The sequence below is a fragment of the Somniosus microcephalus genome, chromosome 2, assembly GCF_052327205.1.
Source record: "Somniosus microcephalus isolate GS21.2 chromosome 2, FLI_Smic_1.0, whole genome shotgun sequence".
Taxonomy (NCBI): domain Eukaryota; kingdom Metazoa; phylum Chordata; class Chondrichthyes; order Squaliformes; family Somniosidae; genus Somniosus; species Somniosus microcephalus.
Window position 1 is genome coordinate 110,076,224 of NC_140988.1, and position 26,751 is coordinate 110,102,974.

The window sequence follows — 26,751 nt, forward strand, 5'->3', positions numbered from 1 at the left end:
GTCCCCATAGCCCTGTAATTTTTTCCCCCTTCAAGTATTCATCCAATCCCCTTTTGAAAGTTACTATTGAATCTGCTTCCATCATCCTTCAGGCAGTGCATTCCAGATCTTAACAACTCGCTGCATCAAAAAATGTATCCTCATTTCCCTTCTAGTTCATTACTATACTAACAAACTTCATGAATTTACTTCAGCTTAGCTGCAGCAATCCTGACTAACCCTTTCTATCCCCGGTGTGTTACATTCATCCAACATTAACTGGAATCTGTGTGGTCATTCAGCACTGCTGTCAGACAGGAATAATTGTAAGGAACTTCGTTATAGATCCCAACCTTATACACTATACATTATACACTCATCACAGAAATCACACAGGTTGTGAATATAGAGATGCTTTAAATGATCAACAAGTAAACCCATTATCAGATTGCATCTCAAGTATTTCTACAAAGTATCGGATCTATATAGCAGTGGCCTCCCATCTCGTGTCAAGCACAAGTCACCGAAGCTGAGGAATCCCTCCACAGAGATACAGAGCAGAGCATTAAATACATGTAGAGAAACACATTCAGGACCAATAGAAAAATGGAACAATTATATAGTCCTGATACGCCATCAATTCAGCAGTTTCCAACATCTTACACAGGACATTATTCTTAAATCAATGTGTAACCATTTGTGACCTTATTCTATCACTATATGGTTCAGTTCATTGTTTACTGATATTCATAGAATTTACTGTTTATAAACAGAAGCTGGGGACCGAAAATCAAACCATTTTCTCAGAGTTACTGAGGTACTGGGCGATGGCAAAGATCAGATATGCAGATATTAATGGTCAGGATTTTCCCAGACTCTGCAGGTATTTATCGGTGCTTATTGGAGTTATCAAGCGGGATTTTCCATGGGCCTGAGGGTATCTATTGGTGATAATTGGTCTTATCGAGCGGGAATTTCCCAGACCCTGCGCCACTGCCTGGACCTCGCCCTCACCGGCTAAGTTAATTTGCGGAGTATCGGGCTGGTGCACCACGATTTTCTAATAGCTTCATGCTGCCTGCGAGGGCTTGCCAGAAGTGCAGAGTCGGCGATTAATCTGCAAGGTGTGAAAATCTGTATTATTTGGATGAAGGGATAAAACCCTCATCCTCCTAGATTATTACTGTGCGGGGACAGATTTTCAGCGGGTCTGTGTTTTTACCCTCATCAGTGAGTGATGGACTAAAGTAAGGATAGAGTATCAGTGAAAGTGTAGATTTGGGACAAATACTTGGCCAGGACACAAGTGAAAACTCCCTGTTCTTCATTGAAATAGTGCCCTAGGATCTTTTATGTCCACCTGAGAGGTCAGGCGGAGCCTCGGTTTAGCGTTTCATCTGAAGACGACACCTCTGACAGTGTAGCACTCCCTCCACCCATCCCTCTCTCTCTATCTACATTATCACATGCCCATCTCACTAGCCACCCCTCACACTCACCCTCATCCTAGTGCAATCATACCAACTAATAACACACAAGGGTAGGCACTTGGGTGTTTTATCCAATGTTCATATAACGTTTCTGTTAATGTGCTGTCAAACATTGAAACTGTTATTGTCAACACTTTGCATTCTTGGACAGATTTGTGTGCATGTTTGAAAGTGGCTTTGTGAGTTGCAGTGAATGGTGAGACATAACAGTACCCGCCGCAATGGTGATGAGTGTGAAAGCAATGGCTTGGACATTGTAGGGATGCTTTATGGTGTGGTGCCAACCTGGCGCATCATGTGGCAGCCAGGGTGTACAGCGTCACACTGTAAATCTGGCCATGGTGAGGCCATCCATGGTCTCCCAGGCAGCAATGTGGTCGGGTGCTGATGCCCTCTGTCCTGTGCAGCATCAGTTGATTGCGAAGAAGGTCGGTGTTCTTGTTGGTGCTGCTGATGTTGGGGCTGATCGTGGTGGAATTCTGAGGACCAAGGTGAGAAAGTTTCAAGGGCAGTGATGCTGATGTAATAGATGGTAGGTGAGGTTGAGATGACAGAAGCGATCTGTCAATGCTGAGAGAGGTTGTTTCAATGAGGTGACACTGGATGGAGAGTTTGCTACAAACACTTGCAACCTGCATAAAGCTCAATCTGTCTTCAAAATGCAGTAAGCAACAGCTTCTGAGCTTGGAAAGTGAGCAGCTCTGAGATGGGAGCTTTTATAGCACATTTGCAGCAGTCAAGTAATGAGATGGTCCCATGGTCATACAATGCCCGACCTCCTTACCTGACATGATCCCTGAGCAGCGTGGACCCCGTGGGCAATTTCGTAAAATAATGTGAGCTCAAAATACTTTTTAATGGGCTGTTAACAAGGTCATAATGAACTGAATTGCCTCTCCCGCCACTGCGTGTCGGGTCTGTTCAGCCCTGACAGACCCGACATCTGGGAAAGTCACGTGGCGGCGGGTTGACAGCGGGTTCTTTCCTCCCCTCCCCCCTTTCCCTGCCCCTGCACTTGCTTAAAATTTGTTACATCTCTAACTTTTACCAGTTCTGATGAAAGGTTAGCGACCTGAAACGTTAACTCTGTTTCTCTCTCCACAGATGCTGCCTGACCTGCTGAGTATTTCCAGCATTTTCTGTTTCTATTTCAGATTTCCAGCATCCGCAGTATTTTCCTTTTGTAGTCTGTTTGCCACATTTTCCCCACCAACAATCATGAAACTTTTTTATTTCAAGTGACAGATACTTTCTCAGTTTCTTTTCTCCTAAAATTGCTTTGTAGCATTGTTAAAAAAACATTTAAGGGCAGACTAATCTTTTTCCAATGCATTTCCAATCAAAATCGATTGATAAGATTGTAAACGGTGCTGTCCTGTGTTTGTCTTGGTATCGGGGAATTGCAAAGTGGTGATTTTTCAACTGCAGATCTTCTTTTACGATGTGAAACAGGTTCCTATGCTTGCTTTCAGTAACCATAAGAGTTTCATCTGTAATTGCTGGGCAGTTGGTGGGCAAATAGCCCAACTCTGTGCCAGCAATTGTGAGTCAGGGCGTACTTTGATAGATCGCAAGTTCGGGATTCAGCGCATTCGCCAGCGCATGCGGAAATCCCGAAATTGGCGGTGTATTTCAAAGGCGGTATGACGGCTACCCACTGCAAAATCCAGGCCATTGGCCCAGAAATTCGGGTCTCCACGGGTGAGTACGCACGGGGTACTCACCCGTAGGCCTCATGGAAGTGCCGGTTTCCTGCATGCACTGCGCATGCGCGGGAAACCGGCACTTCCGTTCCTCTGAAAGCAGGGGTTCAGAGGTCGAACGCGTGCGCGGGAGAGGCTGCGCGTGCGCTTTGAACTTACGTTTTTTTTACAGGTTTTTCCGTGAGGGTAAGTGTACCGTCCTCCCTACGTGTATGTGTCTGTACGCAGTTAGACAGCCAGCCAAACTCCTTTCAATAACGACATGGGAGTCAGGATGTAGCGTCCAAGCTCCGGTGTTTAATGATGCCACACTTGCATGAGGTCAATGAAACAATACAAATCAGTGGTATTGGGTTGGAGTAAAACTGAGAAAGAAAAAAGAAAGAAGTGCACCTTGTTACATATATGAGATATAACTAACATCTAAACATGAATATGTAATGAAACCATTCAACTCACAGGCAATGCTTTCGAAGGCGTAACAATGTAAGATTACAGCAGATTAACTTGCAGCACACTTCATGCTGATGTGACCTCTTTGTTTGCTTATTAGTATACTACTTCCTGTTCCTGTTGAGTGACCCTACTGGCCATTACCATCTACTGCCACCTACTGGCGGTAACAAAACGTAACACCTGCAATTATAAGGCAGAACACTCCCCGCCTGGCGTCTATTAGATGCCACTACTTATAAAACATACAGAACTGTGGAATCAATAACACTCAGTCCTCCTTAGGTAAGAGGAGTACGACCTCTGAGATGGGTCTGAAGAACTTTTTGACCGTCCCTTGAACAGTGGCTTTGATGTGGCAGGACAACAGGACTCTTTTCTTGCAAGCTCAGTTCTGCATGCGTCAGCCGTCCTCCAATTCTGATGAGGCCGTCATCCAAAACTGGATTCAGTTTCCACAGTGAACTGGTCTTGGTAATGGTTCTTTTTTCAGCAAGTGCTCTGTATTCCTCAGAGTACGCCTGGACTTGAACTGACCTGATGATAATGTTCTCAGCTGCAGCCAACTCATCTGGGGAACGAGGCTTCCTGCACCAGTGCCAACCTCTGCATTTGTTTGATGAGCTGCCAGGATCGGACTTGTGAGAGCGAGCCACATGAATTAAGAAAGCTATGGCTCTAACGAGTGATCGCCAGGTTGAAAAGCGCTCAAAGCGCTCACAGGTAAGTAGGCTCTCTTGGGTGTGAGTCATTAAGCTGATCACATGAGGACGGACCTCCACATCTAGTTCTGGGCTGACGAGCTTGAATGATTCTTGTGCCGTATGGTCAGCTTGGTCAGGTTTGTGTAAGAAAGCTGGCCCGGTAAACCACATTGTGCTGGAGAGCTGGGAGGCAGGCACTGACCTGGTGGCGAGGTCAGCTGGATTCAGCTCTGTGGGCACATAGTGCCACTGGTCAGGGCATGTTGATTGTCTTATTTGCTGAACTCTGTTGTGTACATATATGAAGAACCTCTTTGACTCATTGGAGATGTAACCGAGCACAACTTTGCTGTTACAGTAGAATTTCACTGCATCAAGCTTGAAATCTATCTCATCCAGGATGAGATCCGCCATCTCCACCGCTAATACTGCAGCGCATAACTCCAGGCGTGGTATGGTGGGCTCTGGCTGGGGTGTCAACTTCGCCTTTCCCAGGACAAATCCCACGTTGCTTTGGCCCTCATCATCCAAGGATCTCAGGTAGGCTACCGCGCCAATAGCTTTCTCGGATGCATCTGAGAATACACACAACTCGGTGCGTTTGGATTTGGAGAGTGTGTCTGGTGAGTAGGTGCGTGGGATATGAAGATTTTTTAGATTTTTGAGAGAATTTCTCCATGTCTCCCATTCTGTTAACCTGCCTTCGGGGCGTGGAGAGTCCCAGTCGCTCCTGTCTGTGCAGAGTTCTCGTAGTAGGGCTCTTCCCTGAATAGTCATGGGCGCCACCATGCCGAGAGGGTCAAAGAGTGAGTTGACCGTTGACAGCACTCCACGGCGTGTAAATGGCTTGTCACCTACAGGCACTGCAAAGGTGAAAGTGTCAGATTCAATTTCCCAACGTAAACCAAGGCTTAGCTGGGCTGGCATGGTTTCGTCACTGAGGTCTAAGTCTTTAATGCCCTTGGCGAGATCCTCAACTGGGAAGGCCTTCATTATTGCTACACTGTTTGAGGCAATTTTGTGCAGCCTCAGGTTGGACTGTGCTAATGAAGCTTGAGTTCGCTTCAGCAGGTTGATGGCTTCTGCTTCTGAAGGTAAGGATATGAGGCCGTCATCAACATAAAAATGTCTCTCCACAAACTGTCTTGTGTTTGTTCCATGCTCGTGTTCTCCCTCTTTGGCTGCACTTCTGAGCCCATAGATGGAGACTGCAGGGGAGGGGCTGTTACCAAAAATGTGGACCCGCATCCTGTATTCAGTGATGTCCTTTGACATGTTGTTGTCGCGATACCAGAAGAACCTCAGATAGTTCCTATGGTCCTCTCTCACCACAAAGCAATAGAACATCTGTTGGATGTCTGCGGTTACTGATACGAGCTCTTTCCTAAAGCGAATCAGCACGCCAAGGAGGGTGTTGTTTAGGTCCGGACCCGTGAGCAGAACGTTGTTGAGTGAGATGCCACAGTGCTGAGCGCTGGAGTCGAAAACTACTCTTATTTGACTAGGCTTCTGGGGGTGATAAACTCCAAAAATCGGGAGATACCAGCACTCTTCTCCTTCTTTGAGTGGAGGTGCTAATTCAGCATGGTTACTCTCGAAAACCTTTTCCATGAAGGCAATGAACTGTTCCTTCATTTCGGGCTTTCTATCTAATGTGCGCCGCAGTGATGCGAGGCGTGACAGTGCCTGATCGCGATTGTTAGGCAGAAGAAGCCGGGGTACCTTGAAGGGGAGAGGCGCAACCCAGCTGTTCGCCTCATCTTTGTGAAATTCTTTCTCCATAATATTCATGAAAGCTTCGTCTTCGAAGGAGAGAGCACCTTTGTTGTCATCTTTTGTCTTTTTAAACACGGTGTGCCCCAGTTTGTCGACAGCTCTGGTGTCAGCCGAGCACCCCCATGCTGTGTGAGAGAAATCACCTTGTTGCTCCCCACCGTAGCTCGCTCTCTCTTTCAGGTGGATGTGACTTGGGCAGGGAGTGAGGAAAGAGGGTCGTCCGCTTTCTAGCACGTTGGTCTTAAAGGTGCTTACGTTGGGCTTGTGAGCTTGGCCTAGGCCCACTTCTCCCACGAGCACCCAGCCTAAGTCGAGTCTTTGGGCAAAGGGGGCATCGTGTGGTCCGTTAACTTGCTCTCTCACCTTATGCACCCTCACCACATCTCTCCCGAGCAGGAGGAGAATCTGGGCCTTTGGATCCAATGCTGGGATGCGTGATGCTATGGGCTTTAGGTGGGCATGGTGAAGTGCTGTCTCAGGCGTTGGTATCTCCGATCGGTTGTTCGGGATTTCACTGCACTCTATCAGTGGCGGTAAGTCTATGCTCACCCCTTCACTCACTGCCTCGGCACAGAACCCATCTGCTTTCCTTCCTGCCACATCCAAGAGTCCGGCACAGGTTCTCAGTAAGGGGCTGGGCTACTCTCGACGCCAAATATGTCAAAAAAGTCTGACCGTGCGAGTGACCGGTTACTTTGGTCATGTTAACTGAGTGGTCGCGCTGTCCTTGTGGGTAGACTCTTACAAGACATATTTTGGAACACGATCGTCCTGTGAGGCCTTGGCCACACACCTCAGTGCATATGGAGCTCACCGTTGGTGCAGTGGTAAGGGTTCCCTTTCTCTCGTCTCCGGGCTCAGAGTCTTTGATGGTTGGCTTTTCCGTTGTGGGGGTAGGACCTGGGTGCATAGCTGTGCTGTGGCGATCACTCTCACACTCCCTGCATCTCAACACTATCCTACAGTCTCTTGCAGTGTGGGAAACGGAGACACAACACCTAAAACATATCCCATTATCTTTGAGGTGGGCTCTGCGTTCATCTATGGTCTTGTTTCTGAAGCCTCTACATTTTGCGAGCGGATGAGGCTTATGATGGATGGGGCAGTGTTTTCCGGGATCGTCTTCATTCTTTGCTGCATCGATGCTGATGTCGGTCTTTGCAGTGACATCCGTCTTATGCACAGCTATAGGCATTCTTGTGCCTACGTACTTTGACATGGGCTTCTCATACTTTGAGGGTCCACTACAGTAGCTGGACAGGGCAAAGCTTGGATCATTTCTAATTCTGGCCTCTCTGCAGATAAAGTTCACAAAGAAGGAAAATGGGGGAAACCACATGTGGTTGTCTTCTTTGAATTTTGAGCCTACGTTGATCCATTTTTCTTGGAGAGGGTGGGGCAACTTCTCCACTATTGGGTTGATGCCGCGAGCAGTATCTAAATAGGAGAGCCCAGGTAAGTATCCATCTGTTTTGGCTGCCAGTAACTCCATTAAAAGGTCTCCAAGTTCTCTAAGCTTAAGGTAGTCTCTGTTACCTATTTTAGGAAAGTTTTCCAGCTTACTGAAGAGGGCTTTCTCTATCACCTCAGGAGCACAGTAACACTCCCTGAGTCTTGCCCAGACCATTCTAAGGGCTGTGCTTGGGTCATTTGTGTACACAAACTGGATCCTACGGGCATGTTCTGACGATCCTTTGCCCAGCCATGATGACAATAAATCCAACTCCCCACTAGCACTCCGGCTCAAGCCACCAGTGGCATTAAGGAAGGATGACTGCCATGCTCTAAAACTCTCTGGCTTGTCGTCAAATTTTGTGAGACCTATGATTACAAGTTCTCTACGTGCCAAATACTGGGCAATGCCTGTCATATTAGGAGTCTGTGCATGGGTTGCCAGAGTATGATCGCATCGGAAGGGCTGCGATTGCATGGGAGACTGCCATGCCGGGTGAGCTGTTCTAGCCTTTGAAAAGGGTTCTTTTTTGATGTGTGGAATTTTGGCATGAGTACCTTCCAAGTGGTTGGGAGCGGCGGATTGAGGCACAGGTTTCTTCGGGAGCGCTGCAAACTCTCCTTCGTGTGACAAGTCATCAATAACAAGGGGTCGTCATCAGTGTAGCATGAATGATTCACCTGAGTGACCTCATGTTGGGCTGGTGATGGCGATTCCGTGTTCTCGTGCAATGGTTCAAAGTTTGGGAAGGAGGAGATGTCTGTGCGTATCCTAGCCTGCTCCTGGACATAGTCGCTTGTCCGCCTCTCAGTGCTTTGAGGTGATGCAGGACGAGCAATGCTGCAGTGCTCTCCCACCTCTGCTTCTAGTGCCGCTTCCCATATCTCCGCCTCAGCAGTAGCGGCAGATGCTTCTTTCTCAATGTGTAGTGCCTCCAGCGTGGCGTCCAATGTAGCAGCCTCTGCTTGTAGTCGGACCTTCTCTTTCTTCACAGCCAGTTCCTTTTCAGCAAAGGTCACGCGAGCCTGTGCCGCTTTAGCTTTAGCACATGCTCTAGCTGCTGCTACACTGGCTGTTGATGATCTAGATGAGCGTGTACTTCTTGAGCTGGTCACAGATCTCTGCTCGTCTTGGAAGCTCTTGCCGTCCATGGCTACACCGTGCTACACTGCGAATGTTGCTTGTTGCGCCAGCTGATGACGTGCCTTTTTACTGTACCGTCCTCCCTACGTGTATGTGTCTGTACGCAGTTAGACAACCAGCCAAACTCCTTTCAATAACGACATGGGAGTCAGGATGTAGCGTCCAAGCTCCGGTGTTTAATGATGCCACACTTGCATGAGGTCAATGAAACAATACAAATCAGTGGTATTGGGTTGGAGTAAAACTGAGAAAGAAAAAAGAAAGAAATGCACCTTGTTACATATATATGAGATATAACTAACATCTAAACATGAATATGTAATGAAACCATTCAACTCACAGGCAATGCTTTCGAAGGCATAACAATGTAAGATTACAGCAGATTAACTTGCAGCACACTCTTTCTTGCTGATGTGACCTCTTTGTTTGCTTATCACTACACTACTTCCTGTTCCTGTTGAGTGACCTTACTGGCCATTACCATCTACTGCCACCTACTGGCGGCAACAAAACGTAACACCTGTAATTATAAGGCAGAACAGTAAGTCTTTAGAATTTAGAAATGTAAAAAGCAGGCGTAAGGCCTGCTTTTTACAAGGTAAGTGGTCAATTAATTCAAATTAAAACATTTTTTTCCACAGGTTTATTATTTTTAAATACTTTAAAGCAAGGTAAGTTTATTTTTAGCCCTGTTAGAATATTTTTTTAAAAAATTCAAAAATTTAAATTATTGTTTAAAAGTTATTTAATGTAATTTATAGTTTATTTAAAAAATGTGATTTGTTTTTTAAAATTTATTTGAAGGTTTACTGCTATTTTGGGGCCGTAGTATTTATAAGTCTTGACAGCACTTCCTGTCAAGACTTATGAATGGAGCATTCCCTGCTCCGATTGGCTGCCCATGGCCCACGTGATCCCAGGGGATGCATCAAACTAACTGCGCCCCTGGGATACGCAAGCACTGCGTGCCAGCAGTTGGAGGAGGCCCAGGATCGGAATACCATGCGGACCAAACAGCTCAACGGCCGGCGCACAAGGTAAGTGCAGGTCGGGGGCTTACACCCGTGGGAAGTCCCCGACCCGAATTTCTGGGCCATTATATATTGTGTGCGCACGTGCCTCTGCACACTTACTTACGCGTACACATGTAAACATTTCCTTGGCTTCCGTTTATAATGACCTGTAATTTCCGATAGGAGGCTTCCTGCGTGTGGATGCCTCCGATTGGAAAAAATCTACGCTCTTACCTGAGGGCTCCCGAGGTCCGGACACTTCCACTCCTGCGCCTCTCCACAGTCGAAATACACGGGCCCCACGTGTCCCAGGGGCGCATGCGGTTCGCAAGCATCCCTGGGGTCACGTGTGCCAGGCGAGCCAATAGGAGAAGGGAATCTCCCTTCATACTTTTGACAGATGGACCTGTCAAATATATGAATGGAGATCACCCCCAAAACACATCAAAACATTAAATAATTTTTTTTTTAAATCACATTTTTAAAATGAGTTAAAATTACATTAAATTAAATATTTTAAACAAAAATTTAATTTTTTGAAAAAAATAATTAGTTTTTTACGGGGTTAAAAACAAATTTACCGTTTTTAAAAGTATTTTTTAATTATAAATGAGTGAAAAAAATTATATTTTTTACTTTTTTAAACTCTTATGTGAGCATTCTTGTCAGATCGGAAATGCCGGTTTTCAGCGCTTAGCATGCCTGAAACCGGCATTTGCGAGGTCCCAACGGGCGACACCTCGCACACACCCGTAGGGATCGGAAAATACGGACCAATGAGCTCCCGATATCTCGTTCTCCAGCTCTAGACCATGCAAACGACAGTCTGCGGCGTGCAGTCATTCCTCGGTTCGCGTGGCATCAGGGCTTTCTGTACTTCGCGCGCGACTCCACCTCCCGACGTGGCCCCGTGAGCAGATGTACGCGCGCGTGCGCGTGTGTGTGGGCGGGCGGGCGCGCGCTGAGCTAAGCTGGCGCTGCGGCTCGCGCTCAGGGACAGAGACCGGGAGGAGAGCGCGAGGACCAGAGCCGCATTCTACTGACTGACAGCGGCTCGCGCTCATCACTCAGCGGCTGCTACTGCAGGGCGACAAATCCCAACCAAGGGGAAGCAGTTCTATTGCGTAAAAACAGAAAAAAAGTACTGCTCCGATATTTATCTATATTGGTTAGGCGAACAGTTTTAATTAGAACCTATTTTCAAACGCTGGTGTTTTTTTTTAATTATATGTGCGCATGTTATTTTTGCGCATTGAGTAACAACAGGTTGATTTGTGTGCAACACCCCTATCCGCAGGGTTAAGCTATAAGCATTAGATTAGTTGAGACTGTTTGGGATCTCGATACATCGAATCGAAATGAGCACCAGCGGTGAGTAGAATGCTTTATTAGATATTATTAGTGCGATTTTTATTTTACAGCTAGTGCGGGTTTAATTTTAATAGACATGGCTGTACTGTAATAGTATTGGCGTCAATGGCAGTGGCAGTAGTACCGTATTAACAGGAATAAATACTTCAAGTACTACTAGTGCAATCATCATCAAATGTTATAAAATAGGTGATTCGTTTGGCAAATATTGTTTACAGTAAAATTGGTTGAAGTCATGGGAAATTACTGGAAATACTGAGGTGTACTTAGGTAACTAAAGTGCACAGGATACTTAAGCAAATTGACGTGTTTTCAGGTTTGTTACACTTTTTTTTTAATGTCCATTTCGTTTGTTACAGTCCCGCGAAGGACCAGTTGCAAATCATTGCAGAAGCATCTCGATTCTGTGTGGGTGTGCGTTACATTGCACTCTCTTTGGGCCCCACCCCTGCAGTTTGTTTCCCTGTTAAAAATGCGTATTAGTAATTCTTTGAGTGACACTCTAGACCACTGTGGAAGTTTGATTAAATCTAAATATAGATAGGAACATAGCAATACAATATGCACAGTGACTACTTTTAGACGTTGACACGTCTAACATGAGTTTAGCTTTAACATGTGTCTGCTAAATAAATCCCTCCCTTTCACACCACATTAAGAATTAATACTGCTGTTACAAAGATGGTGTATTAGTTACATGACATCTTTGCACATCTATAACCTGACACATCCAAGACAGGAGAATGTTAATTCAGAAGTATAGATTCAGAGGGGTAGAATTTTCACTTTGAGCGCAATCGGCAATCCGGGTGCAAATTGTGCTTGAAATTGCGTTGGTTTTTTGGAGTGAAGTTCGAGTTTCTGCTCAAACTCATTTGCATAATATTCCATGAACCAGTGCAATCAGGCAGCGTTTTAGAACGTAATTGTTTATTTTTCCCCTTGTATTGAAGAATATTCCTTGATGCATTTAAGAGCGGTAACCTGGTGCTGTTTTATTAATACAGCTGAAAATGGCTTTATTACAAAAAATAAGCATTTTTAAGAAGAGTGTCTACACATTCGTGAGTAACCTGATTTTATATTGATTTAAAAATGACTTAAAAAAAACTATACACTATTCACTAGTTTCATTAGTGTACACTACTCAGTTTCTTAGTAAATTATATATTTCTTAATATTTAAAAACTTTTAAAACATGCCTACTAATGACTTTGCGCCTAAAAAAAAGGCTTAATTCGAAGCGCCTCCTTGAAGGTCCGCAAGCAGGTGCAATCGGCAGAAACTTGGCATGCTCATTAATTCAACCTGGGGGCATGGGCAAATTTGTGGGCAGGCCAGCTTCCAGTGCAATGTTTTCTAAACCAGCGTAAAAAATCGCGGAAACTCGATTTGCGCTGGATGTAACTAGCACTTGAAATTCCTCAATCTTTTACACTGGTTTGGCCGATTTTGTGTGAATTTTTTTTAAATTCGTTTATGGGATGTGGGCGTCGCTGGCAAGGCCAGCATTTATTGCCCATCCTAATTGTCCTTGAGAAGGTGGTGGTGAGCTGCCTTCTTGAACCGCTGCAGTCCCTGTGGTGAAGGTACTCCCACAGTGCTGTTAGGTAGCGAGTTCCAGGATTTTGATCCAGCGACGATGAAGGATCGGCGATATACTTCAAATCAGGATGGTGTGTGACTTGGAGGGGAACTTGGAGGGGGTGGTGTTCCCATGCGCCTGCTGCTCTTGTCCTTCTAGGTGGAAGAGATCACGGGTTTGGGAGGTGCTGCCGAAGAAGCCTTGGTGAGTTGTTGCAGTGCATCTTGTAGATGGTACACACTGCAGCCACTGGTGGTGGAGGGAGTGAATGTTTAAGGTGGTGGATGGGGTGCCAATCAAACGGGCTGCTTTGTCCTGAAAAAAACAACGCAATCTAGCGGAAACTCTACCCCTCTATTTTTTGAGTTTGATTGGCCAACTGAGATTATGTATTCAGAGTCTGCAATGCTCAGTTATATTGCCACTTTCATGTTGATGCGAAGAAGTTTCAGGTGTATATCAAAATGAAAATTGCAATATATCTTAGTGCTTTGGCCTCCAAGCTTACTAAACCAGGAGTGAGAAAATCTCCAATAGTTAATCCTATGATATTTTGATTTTGATATTTTAAAGCACTCAGCTGGTTCATTGGACCTCAAAGAGACTTTGTAAGATTACTCTTAGGTGTTTTTAATACAAGAAAAAAACAGGGACTCAAGCCTCCCACTTTCTCCTGATGTTAAAAGTTAATTCTCCAAGGAACGCAAGTCTGTGCATGCTTCCAAGCAACATGCATAGTGTTCCTTTGTTACTGAGTTCAGTGTGATCTGCAGCAAGGTGTTAGTGATAGTATAACTTCAGTCTGTCTTGCTAAGGGTTATGTTATAGACAGGGAGCAGTCTAAGACCATATCTGTGGTAGATTAAATCAGCCACACAGAAGATCTCCCTTTGTACACTATTCAATCTCAAAATGCTTTATGTGATCATTTTTAACATAGTTTTTTAAAATCGGGTTTTCACTGAGTTCTGCTTTTAGAGAGATATGTCTGTAAAAGTATGTTGAATGTTGGCTTTCATATCTTCTCGCTGTGTACAAGTGATGATGTAACTGTATGAGAAGGGTTTTATCTGTATTGTAAAATTCAAATATCACCAGGTAAAATTTTAATATCACCAGGTAAAACGACAACAGGTGGATTTTACAATCTCTTTAGAAAAGTGACTGGATGTAGACAATATTTTTTTGAGACTTTCGGTTCAGAACCATTAAAGTGTTATAACTATGAAAGAAAAAGCCGACTAAACAAACCGTGTCTTGTACAATTTCAATGTTTTTGCATTTATCATTTAATTATTTTTGTATCATTATTTTATAGCCTAATGCAAAACCAATCAAGGAAAGAAAACTATATATGATTGTTTTATTTTACCTTTCATTTTCTGCTTTTGATTTCAATAAATTTTATTTAGAGTTTGGGGTGATGGATTAAAACAACAACTTGCATTTATATAGCACCTTTAATGTAAAAAAAGTCCCAAGGCACGTCACAGAGGTGTAAACAAAAAAAAAGATGTAGCATATTCTCTTGTTTGCTTTAAATAACATTCATATTAATATTAAAATAACTGGAAATTAAATATTAATATCCACAAGCACTTGAATATATTTCAAATTAGATAATTCATAATTGTCCTTTAAAGGTACTTTGTGACATTTTATGAATAATTCACAGTACACTGACTTGGCTTCAAAGGTCAGATCTCGTCAATCATAGCATTTTATAGGTAATTAGATAAACATTTGAAGAAAGATACTGGCCCAGAAATTCGGGTCGGGGGCTTCCCGCGGGTGCAAGCCCCCGACCTGCACTTACCTTGCGCACCGGCAGTTGAGCTGTAGGGCCCCGTGGAATTCTGCTCCAGGGCCTGGCCCAGCTGCCGGCGCGCTGTACTTGCGTGTCCCAGGGGCGTAGTTAGTGTGATGCGTCCCCTGGGATCACGTGAGCCATGGGCAGCCAATCGGAGGAGGGAAAAGCCCATTCATAAGATTGACAGGTAGACCTGTCAAAACTTATAAATACTACGGGCCCAAAATAGCAGTAAACCTTCAAATAATTTTTTTTTTAAATCACACTTTTTAAATAAACTATAAATTACATTAAATAACTATTTTGAACAATAATTTAAATTTTTGAAAAAAATAATTTTATATTCTAACGGGGCTAAAAATAAACTTACCTTGCTTTAAAGTATTTAAAAATAATAAACCCGTGGAAAAAATATTTTAATTTTAATTAATTGACTACTTACCTTGCAAAAATCAGGCCTTACGCCTGCTTTTTAAATGTGTAAATCCTGCAGGCTTACCCTCCCGGGAAAACCTGTAAAAAAAAACCTAAGTTCAAAGCGCACGCGCAGCCTCCCCTGCGCGCGCGTTTGACCTCTGAACCTCTTCGTTCAGAGGATCGGAAGTGCCAGCTTCCTGCGTATGCGCAGTGCATGCAGGAAACCGGCAATTCCATTTGGCCTATGGGTGAGTACCCCGTGCGTACTCACCCGGAGAGAGCCGAATTTCTGGGCCACTAAAAGGTACAGGGAGAGAGCCAGGAAATTTCACCCATGGCTCAGTGGGTAGCACTCTCGCCTCTGGAGACTTGAGTACAAAATCTAGGCTTACACTTCATTGTAGTACTGAGGGAGGTGCAGCACTGTCTGAGATGTCATCTTTCGGATGAGATGTTAAACCGAGGTCCCGACTGTGCTCTCAGGTGGACGTAAAATATCCCATGGCATTATTTCAAAGAAGAGTTTGGAAGATCTCTCCGGTGTCCAGGCCAACATTTGTCCTTCAACCAACATCACAAAAACAGATTATCTGGTCATTATCTCATTGCTGTTTGTGGGAGCTTGCTGTGTGCAAATTGGCTGTAAAGTGCTTTGGGATGTCCTGAGGTCGTGAAAGGCGCTATTCTTTCTCAAGTATGTAGTCCCAGTGAGGGAGCTTGTATAATCATAGGCATGTAACAAAATCTCCATGATGCCATGATCCTCTCCAGAAGGATGGCAGCTGTGGGTGCAGTTTTCTGACTTATGGCAACAGTTACCATACCTACATTCCGGACTCAATATCGAGTTCAACAATTTCAGATCATAACCTCGGCCCCTATTACATTTTTACTTATATTTTTTATCCACCCCTTTGTTTTGGATTCCTCCCTCCCTTTCCTTTTTTTTTCTCTCTCCCACATGGCTGCTGCCTCTCATTCTGCCAGAACATTTCACACCTAATCTGAGCAGTCTTTTGTCTCCACTAGTCCTATCACCATCTCGTCTCGTTTTGAATACCTCTTAATGTCTTTTCACTTCTTTTGTTCCGTCCCACCCCTGCCTTTCGATCTATTTCATTTCCTTTCCAGTTTTGAAAAAGGGTTAGACCCGAAACGTCGACTCTAATTTCTCTCCACGGATGTTGCCTGGCCTGCTGAGTTTTTCCAGCATTTTCTATTGTTAATACAGAGTTAGTGTCTACAGCACAGAAGCTGGCCATTCGGCCCAACTGGTCTGTGCTCCACTTGAGCCTCCTTCCATCCTTCTTCATTTAACCCTATCAGTATATCCTTCTATTTCTTTCTCCCTCATGTGTTTATCTAGCTTCCCATTAAATGCATCTATGCCAGTCGCCTCAACTGCTCCTTGTGGCAGCGAGTTCCACATTCTTACCACTCTTTGGGTAAAGAAATTTCTCCTGAATTCCCTACTGGATTTATTGGTGATTGGTGACTATCTTATATTTATGGCTCCTAGTTTTGGTCTTACCCATAAGTGAAAACATCTTCTCTACATCAACCCTAACAAGCTTTTTTTAAAAACCTGCAAAGAATGACTAAAAAAATAAGAGAGAAGATGAATTATGAGAGAAAACTGGCAAGAAACATTAAAACAGATAGTAAGAGCTTCTACAGGTGTATAAAAAGGTAGAGGGTAGCTAAAGTAAACGTTGGTCCCTTAGAGGATGAGACTGGGGAATTAATAATGGAGAACGGCAAAATGGCAGCGACTCTGAACAAATATTTTGTATCTGTCTTCACGGTAGAAGGCACTAACAACATCCCAAAAATGGATAATCAAGGGGCCACAGGGAGGGGGAAACTAAAGACAATCACTATCACTAGGGAAATAATACTTGGTAAAATAATGGGACTAAAAGACGACAAGTCCCCTGGACCAGATGGCTTGCATCCCAGGGTCTTAAAAGAAGTGGCTGCCGAGATAGTGGATGCATTGGTTGCAATATACCAAAATTCCCTGGACTCTGGAGAGGTCCCAGCGGATTGGAAAACCGCTAATGTAGCACCCCTATTTAAGAAAGGAGGGAGACAGAAAGCAGGAAACTATAGACCAGTTAGCCTAACATCTGTCGTTAGGAAAATGCTGGAGTCCTTCATTAAGGAAGCAGTAGCAGGGCATTTGGAAAATCATAATGCAGTCAGGCAGAGTCAGCATGGTTTTATGAAAGGGAAATCATGTTTAACAAATTTGCTGGAGTTCTTTGAGGATGTAACGAGCAGGGTGGACAAAGGTGAACCAGTAGATGTGGTGTATTTGGATTTCCAGAAGACATTCGATAAGGTGCCCATTAAAAGGTTACTGCATAAAATAGGAGCTCACGGAACTGGGGGTAATATATTAGCATGGATAGAGAATTGGCTAACGAACAGAAAGCAGAGTCGGGATAAATGGGTCATTTTCCGGTTGGCAAACGGTAACTAGTGGGGTACCACAGGGATCAGTGCTGGGGCCTCAACTATTTACAATCTACATTAATAACTTGGATGAAGGGATCGAGTGTAATGTAGCCAAGTTTGCAGATGATACAAAGATGGGTGGGAAAGCAAGTTGTGCAGAGGACTCAAAGAATCTGCAAAGGGATATAGACAGGCTAAGTGAGTGGGCAAACATTTGGCAGATGGAGTATAATGTGGGAAAGTGTGAGGTTATACACTTTGGCAGGAAAAATAAAAAAGCAAACTATTTAAATGGAGAGAGATTACAAAATGCTACAGCTCAGAGGGACCTGGGGGTCCTTGTGCATGAAACACAAAAAGTTAGCATGTAGGTACAGCAAGTAATACAAAATGGAATGTTGGCCTTTATTTTAAGGGGGTTGGAGTATAAAAGCAGGGAAGTCCTGCTACAACTGTACAGGGTATTGGTATCGGTGAGACCACACCTTGAGTACTGCGTACAGTTTTGGTCTCCTTATTTAAGGAAGGAAATATTTGCATTGGAGGCAGTTCAGAGATGATTCACTCGGTTAATTCCAGAGATGAGGGTGTTGAGTTATGAGGAAAGGTTGAGCAGGCTGGGCCTTTACTCATTGGAATTTAGAAGAATGAGAGGTGATCTTATTGAAACATATAAGATACTGAGGGGGCTCGACAAGGTACATACAGAGAGGATGTTTCCCCTCGTGGGGAAATCTAGAACTCGGGGGCACAGTTTTAGAATAAAGGGTCGCCCTTTTAGAACTGAGATGAGGAGGAATTTCTTCTCTCAGAGGGTCGTAAATCGGTGGAATTCTCTGCCCCAGAGAGCTGTGGAGGCTGGGTCATTAAATACATTTGAGGTGGAGATAGACAGATTTTTGCAAGATAAGGGAGTGAAGGGTTATGGGGAGCAGGCGGGGAAGTGGCTTTGAGCCCAAGATCAGCCATGATCTTATTGAATGGCGGAGCAGGCTCGAGGGGCCAAGTGGCCTAATCTGCTCCTATTTCTTATGTTCTTAAACCCCTTTTATAATCTTAAAGACCTCCATCAAGTGTCGTGTGTGGGGCCATCACAAGGTCACCCCTCAGCCTTCTCTTTTCTAGAGAAGAGAACTCCAGCCTGTTCCGCCTTTCCTGATAAGTATATCCACTCAGTTCTGGTATTATCCTTGTGAATCTTTTTTGCACTTTCTCCAGCATCCCTATATCCTTTTTCTAATGTGGAGACCAGAACTTGGCACTGTACTCCAAGTGCGGTCTAACCAAGGTTCGATACAAGTTTAAGATAACGTCTCTGCTTTTCAATTCTATCCTTTATTTCTGACCTTATTAACCTTTGTCGTCACTTTTAGTGATTTGTGTATCTGTACCCCTAGATTCCTTTGATCCTCTACCCCATTTAGACACTTTTTATCCAAGCAGTATGTGGCCTCCTTATTCTTCCTACCAATATGTAACACCGCACACTTATCTATATTGAAATTAATTTGCCAATTACATGCCCATTCTGCAAGTTTATTAATGTTGTCTTCCTCACAGGTTGACACAGTGCCTTTCAGTCTGATAGTGGGTCTGATTTTGACTGTGATTTATATATCTACCTGTCAGTGGTGCTGAGATGGGGTGAAATGAAAACAACGTCTGTCTGTCCTGATCTGTTTGAATGTTGGATTGAAAATATGCCTGTGGAGTTTTGGGATTCGTGTGAGGCTAACTATTTCTGCTGTCTGAGATTGTGGAACTGATGACCTGTCTGTCTTTGCGCTCTGTGTATGATAATGTACCGACTGTCTGTGAGAAGGAGCTGGCTACACTGTTCCTTGTGCCTCGGGTGAAGGAAACATCATATTTATTCTAATTACTTCAAGTATTTACCTGGTGCCTGCAATAGATGCTGTTTGTATAACTCCCCACATCCTTACTGTCCAGCTTTGTTTCCACTGTTCACCTGAACACACAGCCCGAGAATGACTTCTCCCTTTCACTGCTTACTCCATGTTCCAGGACCAGTTCCTGCTCCACTCCGCCACTTACAAACAGCCTCCAACTCCTCCACACGAAGAAGTGTTCCATCTTTTGACTTGATCATTAGTGAAGGGCACAGAAGTCCTGGGCCCAGTCATCTGGGGCTCTTCCTCTCATGCATCGCTTATGGTCCTGTTAGAAAGCTACAGTGTTTTGGGAGTAGGACACGTGTTTGCTCTATCATTTGAAGCAGCATGAGAAGATCTAAAAGAGTAGAGACAAATAAGATTTTGTATATATTAAAATAAAGAAAGTGAGCTCTCCAAATTGTTGAAATAGAAGATGTATTCTGTAGATTAATGTAACAAATGTGTGATCATTATAATTTCTATCAGATTTCCTGTTTAGATTATGTCTGTGTTTAGGTTGCATCCCCAGTTGCGAACTATGCTCTTGAAATTGCATATACAGAGAGGGCTTAAAAATAGGCATCACTTGCACCATATTTTACTTGTTCAGAGAAGATATAACATGTTTCCATTGTTGCATTGTACCAGATGAATCTGACATGGACTCCATTATGAAGGAAGCTTAACAATATAAACACTGCTTAATAGTGTACTCTGGGTTCTTGCTGGTATGATAGATTACCTTTCAAAGATCCATTTTCATGCCTGTCTCATTTCAGCAATATTTCAGTATAAACTGGCAGAGAATTTAAAGGCAGTATCCGAGTTCCATGTGCCACATACTTTGCTGGATGGCTGCAGTGTTGATATCATTGAAAAATGTGAATGCAGCTGTTTGTGTATGATGTGATTATGCACTCTGACAGGCACTGTGTCACAACAGGAAGACACTTACTAGTTGTAGAGCTGCCATGTGCTGAAGAGAAATGGAAACAGAATTTGACTTTTTTTTTACCTAAAGTGGTTGTAGTATCAGGTATAAATATAATGGCCCGTATTTTCTGATCGCAGGCCTCCCGATCTGGAAAAATCTACGCCCTTACCCGAGGGCTCCCGGGACGCACACGTTTCCGCTCCTGGGCCTCTCCAAACTCCAAGTGCGCAGGGCCCACGTATCCCACAGGCGCATGTAGTTCGCAGCGTCACTGGGATCACGTGGGCCATGGGGAGTCAATCACAGAAGGGAATCTCCCTTCATACACTTGACAGGAAGACCTGTCAAATATATGAATGGAGTTCACCCCAAAAACATAGTTAAACTTTAAATACGTTTTTAAAAAACATCACATTTTTAAAATGACTTGAAATTATAATAAATTAAGTTTTAAACAAAAATTTAAGTTTTTGAAAAAATTATTAAAGTTTTTCACAGGGCTAAAAATAAACTTACCTTTTTATAAAGTATTTTTAAATGATAAATCATAGATTTTTTTTAAACTTTTTCAACTCTTATCCTGGTAAAAGCAGGCCTTTTACCAGGCGTAAGAATTGTAAGGGTTTTCTGTGGGCGGAGCTTTCTTGACAGATCGGAAATGCCGGTTTTCAGCGCATGCGCTGTGCATGCCTGAAACCGGCATTTCCGATGTCCCACAGCGCGCACCCACCCGTAGGGATCGGAATAACTGGGCCATTAATATAGATCTGAGTCCGCTTAAGGTGTTAGTTTGTCTCTTTTTAACACTACCTCAAACCCATTAACAAGAGGGCACTTCGGCTAGCACTGCTAGTTGCCTCTTTATTGGGATGTATTTTGCGACCCTTACGGGTGCGTACGAGGTGCGCACATGCCCGGAGGGGCTGCGCAAGTTCCAGGTTTAGGCATGCCTGAAATCGGCACTTGCGTGGCCCTTACGGGCGCATATGCACCTCATACCCACCCGTAGAGATTACAAAATCCGGCCCATAAATTTTGTTTGCAAAAAATTTAATTTTTGTTTAAAATATTTAATTAAATGCCATTTTAATTAATTTTATATATGTAATTTTTTTTATTTCATGTGTTCGTGTATTTTTTAAGTCATCCCCATTCATACTTATGACAGTTCCGTACGTACCGAATTCCCTTAAGTATGAATGGGGATTCCCTTTCATTGGTTGGGCCGAACCGCATGCGCCCCTGGGATACGTGGGCCTCTATGCATTTCTACCTGGAGAGGCCCAGGATCATAAGCTCCCGTGTCTCCCGGACCACCAGGTAAATGCGTAGATTTTTTGATCATCGGAGGCATCCGCCCGTGGGAAGCCTCCGATCATAAATTCAGGCTCATTAACTTCAGCAGAATCCTATTAAATAGAAGATACTTTAGGTGCCATCTCTTCTTGCCTCTCCTAAAGCATTGCCACAATCCCATTAACTTGAAGGCATTTTGGGTTCTACCTGTTGTCTACTTTTGTCTGGTGAAATTGTAAAAGGCAAACATTTTGTGTAGCTGTATTTTTACGTCATAGCAATTATTTTATTTGCTACATTCTTGTAACATGCCTTCATCCTCTTTTACAACAATCCTGTTAACTGGAGATTACTTCAGTTACCAGATCTTTATGTCTTACTTGACACTAGCACAAGCCAAATGACTCAAGGCTACCTCAGGTGCCATTTCCTCCTCCCGCCTTTATTAATATTACAACACTCCTGGTAATGATATGCCTTGAGAAATAAAAGCTCCATGGTATCAAACAGAAACATTCACAGATTGTCAATATTTTTTGTAAATGGTTTTATAAGTTGTCCAACATAGTCATTACAAAATACACAGCACACTCCAACTGATATTGGATATCTCACCTCTCAAAGCTTTCATCATTGTAGGACACTTTTTAAAGACAATACAGTTCCTTTAAAGGCCCAAAGAACAAGGTAGCTTGTAAACAAATTAAACACTTGTATTGGAAAGACTTTATCATTAGGAATTTCTATCCTTAAACCTAAATATCTTAATGTAAACAAACCACCTGCCCAGAAATGTCCACCACTGCAAGTCTGCTGCTGTTATCTCTGTTTTCCTTTCGAGCTGAGAGAATGTGCAGTCAATTAGCTTCTAGGCTTCCCCCGCAGCTACTCTATAACTGGTCGTATTGAGGTGCATGAGAGCAACGCAAGGTAACTGGCCATCTGATTGTCATCTTTGTGGAGAAATTTCCTACCTTTCCTCGGTGGCGTGGCATGGCTGAGATTGAAAAATTATTTGGGGAATTATTATGAACATAAACCCACACCTGACCAGTTTGTGCTGCAGTGCATTGCAGCTCCAAAGTAATCACATCATCATGATGCCTGTTCTTGAATAATACTTTCAATAATAGTATTAATTGAATGGTTTACTTAGTGTAATCCTCATGGAGAGGCTCCTTTTATAATGACTCCAATTTGCATTGACTACTGATATCCAAGTATATTCTGGGTTGTACAAGGTGTTTTAAAGGTGGAATAAATGATTTAAGTCAAAGTTGGAGATGGTTTCTTTGAAGTCCAACAGCCTTTGAGGTCTAGTTTATTGACATTTAATTCCTTAAGTAGCTGATAGTGATATCTGTAATACTCATTAATGTTAACTATGTTAGGTACTGCCATCACTATTGCGAACAGAGCGTGAACTATTCCAAGCTGTTCTTGTAATTGCTCATCTCTTCACTCTGTCCAGTGGGAGGACAATGCCCTTTTGAGAGATTGATTGCCATCAACAATAAACAGTTGAATGCTATCTAATCTCAGATCTACGTGTAAGCATCTACAGAGTTTTCACCAAAGATGCTGATCTCTTGTTAGTAACTATCTGCTGGAATAATTGTCAGAAGGGTTTCACAGTTGACTGTGGTCTAAAGAACTGTGGTTCTGTGTTTGCATTGCTAATTGAGGGTAAAGGTTAGGGAGTGGAATAGAGAGGTCATATTAAAACATATGGTTATATTCCAACATGTATTTTATATTCCTACAAACATATACAGGTGTGTCTACCAATTTCAGCCGAATTAAGTGAGATTGACAAAACCTGTATGGCGGTGAACTGAGAATTTTACTGTAGTGTAAAATGCTTAAAAATTGTAATTTTGAAAAGTTTTAGGAATATTAATTTGCAAACCTTTGGGATAATGTACTGAGTTCTTTGACTTTTAATGTTCTATTTAATCAAGTAAGTTATTTGCGCATATTCCTCTGTTGCAGTAATAAAACTATTTGGATTGTTTCAGTGTGTCTTTGCATCTTGGCATCTAACCTACAGAAGGATAAAAGTCAATTAATGTAACTACATGCTATTTATTTATATTTGTGATATTAAATAATGCAACTTCGTTTGACATTATTCTGCTCTTTCTCATGGTAAGATCAATAACCCTGCTTAAGTAAGGACCCCATTTGTTTATTTTTAGGATGCATGCTTCATTTAATTCATGAACTTGAGTTCATGAACTCCACAAATAAACTCTAAAGCCTGCACATCTGCCAATGCACTTTATTATGGTTATGTTTATGTTAATGTATTACAAGCCAAATGTATGTTGAATGTTTAAATGTCTTAATCTAAATGTACACTCTCGGGAGCCGCAAGCCTACATTTCGTTGTACTGCACTTGTGCACTAACAATGACAATAAAGTTGATTATGATTATTATGATTATGATTTAACATCAGAAATTCTCATAGAATCATACAGCACAGAAGGAGGCCACTTGGCCCATCGTGCCTGTGTTGACTTTTTGAAAGAGCTATCCAATTAGTCCCACTCCCCTGCACTTTCCCCATAGCCATACAAATTTTTCAGGAGATTCTAGTTCCAGATTATATTGCATAGAATTATATAGAATCTACAGCACAGAAACAGGCCATTCCTCCCAACTGGCCCATGCCGGAGTTTATGCTCCACATGAGCCTCCTCCCACCGCTCGTCATCTAATTCTATCAGCATAACCTTCTATTCCTTTCTCCCTTGTTTATCTAGCTTCCCCTTAAATGCATCTATGCTATTTGCATTATTATTTGAGTGTTTGTTTCACGTGCATCTTATAAATTTGATTTGCAAATAATCATAATTTAAGGATTAATGAAACCTCCATATACTGAATAAAATGGTGAAGTGCAAGGACACTGCCGATTTCCATCAAGTCAGCTCATTGGCGCACATTCCTTCCATTGGTGTAGTTGATCTATTTTCAGATCAATCACAAATTCAATTTTTATCCTCAGTTTCACTTTTTTTTCTAATTTCCTCACTGATGGAAATAGAAAACTGTACTGAAGTAGCTAATTTCTTTGGCAACTCCTTGGAAAATATTAACAAACAGCGGGCAGTAATTCTCTCCATGTATAAGTATATTGGGAACCATGGAGTTACAGTTTAGACTTTTCAGAAATAATTTTTCTCAAGCCCGACAGCGCTAATGTTTCTATAAACAAACTGAGTCCCTTATGAACTGAAACCTATGTCTTTACTCGCCACCATGCAAGGGGTTAGTATGATCAGCTTTAACAACCCTGAATTGCTTGCTAGACCAATTCACTGCTAGACCAATGCTTATAGGCTAAAACTATTAGTCAAAATTAGTTACAGGTGAAATAACATATGAAAACTAAACAACACAACAAGCTATTAATATGGTACAATGACCAAACATACACAACATGAACTGGTCTGTTTTATCTTAAATACAAGAAAACACAAAGTCTGAAATCCTTGCAGTACTTTTTACTGAGTTCTTTGCACTCGTCTCTGACGGAAATCATGGGAGGAGATAATTCCTGGAGCTCCTATTTTCACTCCACATGAAGGCTAGACAACATAGAAGGATGGAGACCGTGAGATGATCACTGGATAATATGGGTGTCCTTTCTTTGATGTAAAAGCTACCCTTTAACAATTGTTCTTAACAGGCATGCATCACAGTAAACCATGCATTAATGGTCCAGGCAATTATTTTGTTTTGATGATGTTGTTGAGATACCGCGGCAAACGTGGGAATCGAGACCAGAGTTGATGGAACACAACTGCTTTAATTTACATCATGGCAAAAACAAGTGCTTAAAAAGCCCGCGCAACCACTTAAATACTCCCCAAACAGGAAGTGCTTCCGGCAGCCTGTCCCTGCGGGAAACAAGTTGCCGGAGAAAAGGGCCCACGGCTGGGGGCGGCTGCTGCCGGCGGTGCGCCTGCGTAAACTGTCCGTGCCGCCATGAGCGGATTATGTCCAATGGTGGCGTGTCGCCACAGAGCTCCCCCCAGAATCCGCTTAGGAGGAGTGGACGAGTCGTGACGGTGGTCTAATGGTTCTGCCGAAGCGGCTCTGAGTGGCCGCCGGTCTAGTTGGTAGGGCCGGGCGGTTCGCCACCGGCTGTGCTAGCTTGCTGGCGGGACGGCCTCTAGTTGGAGGTCGGGCCATGGGGACCTGTTCCCCTGGTTCTGTGCGTGCTGGTTTGAGTCGGTCGATGGAGACCGTTTCGACCCTGTCGCCGAGTCGCAGCTTAAAGACCTTGTCCCCGGTTTGTAGTACCTCGTACGGTCCGTCGTACGGGGGTCGCAGGGGTCCGCAGTGTGCGTCGTGTCGCACGAAGACGAAGCGTGCCTGCTGTAAGTTTGGCGGAACGTGAGGTGCGAGTTCGCCGTGTCGGTTGACCGGAAGTGGGGCGAACTGTTGAGCGGAAGAGAAAGAGTTGAGCTGCTGCTGTTCGGCCGACCAAGGCGTGGTAGCCTCCGGGAGGAATTCGCCTGGTACGCGCAGCGGTTGTCCGTAGACTAACTCCGCTGCTGAGGACTGGAGGTCTTCCTTGACCGTGGTGCGTAGGCCTAGTAGCACCCACGGTAAGCGGTCAGTCCAGGTACTGTCCTGCAGGCTGGCGCGGAGTGAGGCCTTGAGTGACCTATGGAAGCGTTCACACAGCCCGTTGGCCTGCGGGTGGTACGCCGTGGTTCGGTGGAGCGTCACCCCGAGGTTGCGTGCTGTGGCCGTCCAGAGTTCGGAGATGAACTGGGCGCCTCTGTCGGAGGTTATATCGGCCGGTACGTCGAACCTCGCGACCCAGGTGTTAACGAACGCCCTGGCGATGTCGGCTGTGGTGGTGGAGGTCAGCGGCACTGCCTCAGGCCAGCGTGTGTAGCGGTCGACCATCGTGAGAAGATAAGTTTGGCCTTGCGATGGCGGCAGAGGACCGACGATGTCGACGTGTACGTGGTCGAAGCGGCGGCTGGGTACCTCGAAGTCTCCCAGGGGTGCTTTTGTGTGCAGCTGCACCTTAGCCCGTTGGCAGGCGAGGCAGGAGTTGGCCCAAGTCCGAACATCTTTGCTGAGGCCGCGCCAGACGAAGCGCTGGGAGAGGAGTTTAACAGATGCGCGGGAACCCGGATGGGAGAGCCTGTGGAGCGCGTCGAAGATGCGGCGGCGCCAGGTTGCAGGGACGACCGGCCTGGGTTGGCCGAGTGAGACGTCGCAAGTGACTGCCGTGGCTTCGG

At 43.9% G+C, this 26,751-nt stretch overlaps 2 protein-coding genes across 7 annotated transcripts in view; one reads left to right on the top strand and one right to left on the bottom strand.

Moving 5' to 3' along the window:
• Positions 1 to 3,384: 3,384 nt before the first annotated feature.
• Positions 3,385 to 9,184, bottom strand: LOC147122887 (uncharacterized). Its single transcript, XM_085961802.1, has 2 exons — positions 9,042 to 9,184; positions 3,385 to 8,945 (listed from the first exon to the last, which is right to left on the bottom strand). The coding sequence occupies exon 2, from the start codon at positions 6,118 to 6,120 to the stop codon at positions 3,907 to 3,909; it is 2,214 nt and encodes a 737-aa protein (XP_085817928.1). The 5' UTR covers positions 6,121 to 8,945; positions 9,042 to 9,184; the 3' UTR covers positions 3,385 to 3,906.
• A 1,475-nt stretch (positions 9,185 to 10,659) lies between these two features.
• Positions 10,660 to 26,751, top strand: part of ablim2 (actin binding LIM protein family, member 2) — a 647,794-nt gene continuing 631,702 nt past the window's right edge. For 2 of the 6 annotated variants that reach the window (XM_085961823.1, XM_085961814.1), the window contains exon 1: positions 10,660 to 11,085. In XM_085961823.1, coding sequence (XP_085817949.1) covers positions 11,073 to 11,085 — 13 coding nt within the window. In that variant the 5' untranslated portion in view covers positions 10,660 to 11,072. The remainder of the gene's footprint in view (positions 11,086 to 26,751) is intronic. The other 4 variants (XM_085961833.1, XM_085961842.1, XM_085961859.1 and 1 more) reach the window with 3 other exon arrangements.